This window comes from Penaeus vannamei, chromosome 8 (genome assembly GCF_042767895.1).
Source record: "Penaeus vannamei isolate JL-2024 chromosome 8, ASM4276789v1, whole genome shotgun sequence".
Lineage (NCBI taxonomy): Eukaryota > Metazoa > Arthropoda > Malacostraca > Decapoda > Penaeidae > Penaeus > Penaeus vannamei.
Genome location: NC_091556.1, coordinates 10,341,062 through 10,346,483, shown reverse-complemented (window position 1 = coordinate 10,346,483; position 5,422 = coordinate 10,341,062). Strand labels below are relative to the sequence as shown.

Below are 5,422 nucleotides of genomic sequence, written 5' to 3'. Positions count from 1 at the left end.
GTTATTATTTGGTAATTCAGTAATCACCCAGCCTTTTCACAATGGAGTCCGGATGCTTACAGGCAGTTGCTGCACTACGTCTCGAGATGCTGCCCTTCGAAGCCTCTCATTCCAACCGAGGAAGAGTGCGGCTTCTCTGAGCCTACTGGTCCTCAGAACGATCTTAGGAGGGTAAGTCTCTACGTGCCCAAGGGTGATATTGTAGTCCAGCTTATTAAAGGGTATCACGGTATATCATATCATATATTTGTTGAGATTCAACACTCGTTTACATTAGGTAGAGTAAATTATAATATTCTATTTACATCTTCATTATGTAACATTACTATCATTACTGGGATTAATGATGCGTGCATATTCCATCCAACAGCGTGGCGCATGGCCGTGGTTTGCTGCCATTGGAAAACCTTTCGAAAACACCTTTCTTACAATTTGTGGCGGATCCCTCATCACACGTCGCCATGTTCTCACAGGAGCTCATTGCTTATCTGGAGAGAGTGGTATAAGCCCGTGAGGAATTCTTTTTATTTTCCTGTTATGCTATTGCCTCGATTTCTGTACTCTTCCTTTTTTTATAATTCCATTTATTTTCCGCATCTGTTCCTATAAATAAGCGGCTAATTTTCCAACGATTAAACACCAAATTTTCCTACTTGAAGAAAGATTGCACCTGCTTCGTTATTTTACTCACATCGCAGGCATTTGGCAGCCATGTACCCAATAACTATCTGTCCATCTTATCTACTTCCCTGTCGCTTTATTAATCACTGTCTACTTGCTTGTCTCTCTCATAATAACCGCATATACTTACATATTAAAACAATATCTATATCTATTACCCTGCAACAATGCAAACAAAGAACAGTGCTGGAGTCACAGGCTGAGCAACAGGATACTAGTATATTTTGAATATAAGATTTAAAAAAGGGAGTCGACTTCATGTTCATTTTTCCGTTTATGAATTGATATAATTGCGAGTTTGAGTCACGCTGTACTAAGGAAATGAACGAATATACGTTTATTTCGATCGTCATTATCTTTTCTTCAGGTACTACGTTCGTCTCGGTGACTTCGACCTGAGCCGCACGGACGAGGCTTCTCACGTCGATCTGGTCGTCGTGAACCACACTAACCCGGGGTATAGTACAACGACTCACAGAGACGACATATCCATCTTGACTCTGGAAAGGGACGTTGAATTCAATGGTGAGTTTGTGATATTTGGAATTGTCTTTCTGTCTGTTTGCTTATTTCGTCTGCCTGACTTCTTACCTTGATGCATGTCTGTCTATCCATTTAAGTGTTGATTTAAGCTTACATTTATTAGATTTTTTTTTTATATCTCTGCTGCTATGTATGTGTCTGTGTATATGTCTGTCTTTCAGCCATATTTTAGGTCGTAAGCACCAAAGCCAAAACACCGCATCGAAGTTCTTGTGCAAGGCCATGGCATTGACAGTATATATCAATCATTCCATTTAATCAATAATAAACCAGTTATTTTGCTTCCTCTGTGTTATTGTTCTTTGTGTAATTGCTATTTCCCAAAATGGATAATTAGCTTTGGACGACTTTTCACATATTTCGACCGAGAAATATTATATTATACATATACGTATAATGATTTCTCTTATTTAGGAATTGATAATTGTGAATAGAATTACTGCATTTATAGTATTTTAATCCTTTTAGTTTATCGACCTGTAAAGAATAAGCTGCTATGTCTGGCTTTCTCCATCTGTTTTTAAAACTATCTATATATAACCATATTTGCTTATATATTTGTCTATATACTAATCTCTCCCTCTCTAGTTGTCACACTTCCAATTTCTTCCATATTTTATCAGTATGCCAACACTTGTCTATCACTGCATATCTATTTCTTTGCTTCTTAACCTATACACTTATTTTCATCATATATGAGCTTAAGGAGTTGCTTCAGCAGGGTAGGGCGGGGGGGGGGGGTGGAGGCAACTGATTTTCCTTTTTTTCTTGATTTCTATTCGATTATACATCACCACCATCATCATCACCATCACCACCACCACCGTCATCATCACCATCATCAGTCACCACCACCATCATCATCACCATCACCACCACGACCATCATCATCACCACCACCATCATCTCCATCACCACCATCATCACCATCACCACCACCACCATCAACGCCACCATCATCATCACCATCACCACCACCATCATCACCATCACCGCCATCACCACCATCATCATCACCACCACCACAACCATCATCACCACCACCATCATCATCATCACCGCCACCACCATCATCATCACCATCACCACCACCACGACCATCATCACCATCACCACTACCACCATCATCATCATTATCATCATCATCATCAACATTTACTTACCTGTCTTTAGTTTCTCTTTTTATGTTCATGTTTCTAGTTATGTATGAATAGTAATTAACGCATTGCATTTTACGGATGATATAACTATAATAAACTTGTTATAAATATTAACTGAGAGTGCTGTTTTACTGATTTAAAGGATAGATGCATATTCAAAGCACAAAAAAATGTAAAAGAGAGAGAGAGAGAGAGAGAGAGAGAGAGAGAGAGAGAGAGAGAGAGAGAGAGAGAGAGAGAGAGAGAGAGAGAGAGAGAGAGAGAGAGAGAGAGAGAGAGAGAGAGACAGACAGACAGACAGACATCTGGAAGGCCATGTGGCTGCAAATGTTTTATTCTCGTAATTGAATAATGATGTTACTGTTGTTTCACCCCACTTCCCACGATACCCATTAACGTGTTATCCATCGACAGACTTCATTCGGCCGGTTTGCCTTCCTTTCAACTACCGGAGCGAGGAATTTCTGAAACAACGTCTTGTTGTTGTTGGCTACGGCCGCACTGCCCTCGGTGAGTCACAATGGCGGGAGCTGGCGGAGGAGGAAGGAAGGCGAACGCAAGATTCTAGGAAATTCATTTTCTAGATACTATACACATAATTGTGTATTTGCTGCACAAAAAAGCTCTCCATATACCTCTTGTACATATAATGACCTTAATGCCATACCTAGCTAAAACCTCATACACATACAGAACATGGATGTATATGCATATGCATACATAGATATAATAAAACGACGCAGATCAATGTTGAAATAGATTAATGTATAGGTATATCTCGAACCCATCCAGTACCATCAGAGAACAGAACAAGACTCGTGAGTATAGTATACTGGCGACAGTAATGTGTATAAATATACATTTGTAAATTATACACACACACACACACGCACACAGTGAGAGAGAGAGAGAGACAGACAGAAAGACGCAAAAAGACGTAGAAAGATATGGATACAAGAAAAATAGATATACAGATATCTATACATATAGATGAATATATAGAATAGTCCACAGTATATAATATATAGAGTTAAAGATCTTGGATAAAGGAAATGTGCCTATTTTTCTTTTTCACATTTAACAGATGGCGAGGCATCGAAAGTACCAATTTCAATAGTGCTTTCCGTGGTCGATCTGGGCACGTGTCAGTCCACGTTTGACCGCCTGGGAACCAAATTCACCCTCACAGACTCGCAGATGTGTGCAAGCAGCGCAACAGAAGCCTTCTGTGGCGTAAGTGGTTTGTTGTCTCTTTTTAAGTGATGTAGGCTGATATTCATCACATATTCGAGATAAAAGAGTTCTAGTTGGTGGATTTCCATGATGCGCGGAACCTCATGGAATTACCTGTTTATTACAGCGCAATTTGGGTCTTGGTAAGCTGCTGTGTCGACCCTAACTTTGATGACCAGTGTGACCCTTCTAATATTACACTATGTACCTTTCTATCTTTTTTTCCATGCATGCAAATACACACATACATTTCTCAAACATAGACACGTGTATAAATGTGCGTTACACCGCTACATAACGTGTTAAATGTTCTTCCCAAGCTTATTCAGCAGGTCTTTTCTCCCCTTAGGGTGACGGCGGCGGGCCCCTCAACTACTTCGACGTCAACACTCGCAGGTTCTACGTCGTCGGCACGGTCTCCCTCGGCGTCGGGTGCGGAAACACAGAATTCCCGGTCGTCTACACACGAGTGGGCGCCTACCTCCGTTGGATCAAGAACAACATAGAGTGAGAACCTCTCTGACGCAGCGGTGGTTCTTGTTGGCTCTTCTGTTGCTGAACTTAAGCAGATTTTAGAACCTGGAATTTGAGGGGGGGAGGGGCTTCATAAATAAATTTCTTTTCTGATTATTCATCGGAGTCTGTTCTTTTACCTTCTCGACACAATATCATGGTCTTGACTGGTAATTTTTTTTTGCATATAAAGACAAAGCCAGATAAAGTACATTCATTTTTAGCTATTAACAATAAATCATGAAAAAATCGTACTTGATTTTTCCCATTAAACCATACTCACTGGAAAGGATCCCGTTCACCCCATTACAACCGTCCCATAATGAACAACAGCAACAAGAAAAAAAACATCAATACATGAGCGTATATTTCCTTGGTCAGCTGAAACTGAAACATTTTATAAGAATTATACATGTGATATAATGACTAACAAGTGTATACGACAATACGCTGAAAATGTTAAACCTTGTCCACATTGTTACATAAGCTTTCACTCAACGAAGACAGTTTCTATATTTCTTGATATGATATGAGCCATACGATTCAGAAACTTTTCCAATTTAATCATTTTCGTGTTAACACTGACTCGTACCCAATTACTTCCCGAATAAGACAGATCCGAAATAATATAGATAATATCAAGAGAAAACCCAAAGGAAGAGTAACATTCTTAAAACCATTCTTGGTATATATATATATATACATACATACATATATATATATATATATATATATATATATATATATATATATATATATATGTATGTGTATATATATATATATATATATATATATATATATATATATATATATATATATATATATATGTATGTGTATATATATATATATATATATATATATATATATATATATATATATATATGAATGCAAGATTGTGTGGACATATATCTATCACTGTAATCTAAAAGAGAGACAGAGAGAAAGAGTGAACAGATTGATCCGTTTCGCAATTAGGAAAAAAAAAAAAAAAAAAAAAAAATCCACGTGGGTCACGATGTGGTGCCGGACCTCGTGCCGTGGTTGGGTGGCCCGGTTGATCGGCTTGGTCAAGGCCGGGAATTCACGCTGGATGTTCTTGAAGGCGCAGGTCCTGGGAAGCACTGTATATATTAGGGGGGTACTTACCAGAGCCGGAGCAGCGTGCGTGCGGGCCCCGGATGGGTGGATCAGGGCCATACCTTGCAGATCGACCGTCAGACCCTCGAAAAGCGACACCAAACCATTCAAAACTAATAGGAAAATCGCTGACTTTAGGTATCGAAAAGATGAAC

General features: G+C 39.1%; 1 protein-coding gene across 1 annotated transcript in view; it reads left to right on the top strand.

Annotated features, from left to right (window-relative positions):
- The window catches only part of LOC113828683 (venom protease), a 6,922-nt gene extending 2,671 nt beyond the window's left edge, over positions 1-4,251 (top strand). Inside the window, exons 5-10 of the mRNA XM_027381689.2 lie at positions 63-171; positions 371-510; positions 1,049-1,206; positions 2,799-2,894; positions 3,469-3,617; positions 3,967-4,251. Of these exons, the coding sequence (XP_027237490.2) occupies positions 63-171; positions 371-510; positions 1,049-1,206; positions 2,799-2,894; positions 3,469-3,617; positions 3,967-4,128 (814 nt within the window). The 3' untranslated portion in view covers positions 4,129-4,251. The remainder of the gene's footprint in view (positions 1-62; positions 172-370; positions 511-1,048; positions 1,207-2,798; positions 2,895-3,468; positions 3,618-3,966) is intronic.
- The last annotated feature ends 1,171 nt before the right edge of the window (positions 4,252-5,422 follow it).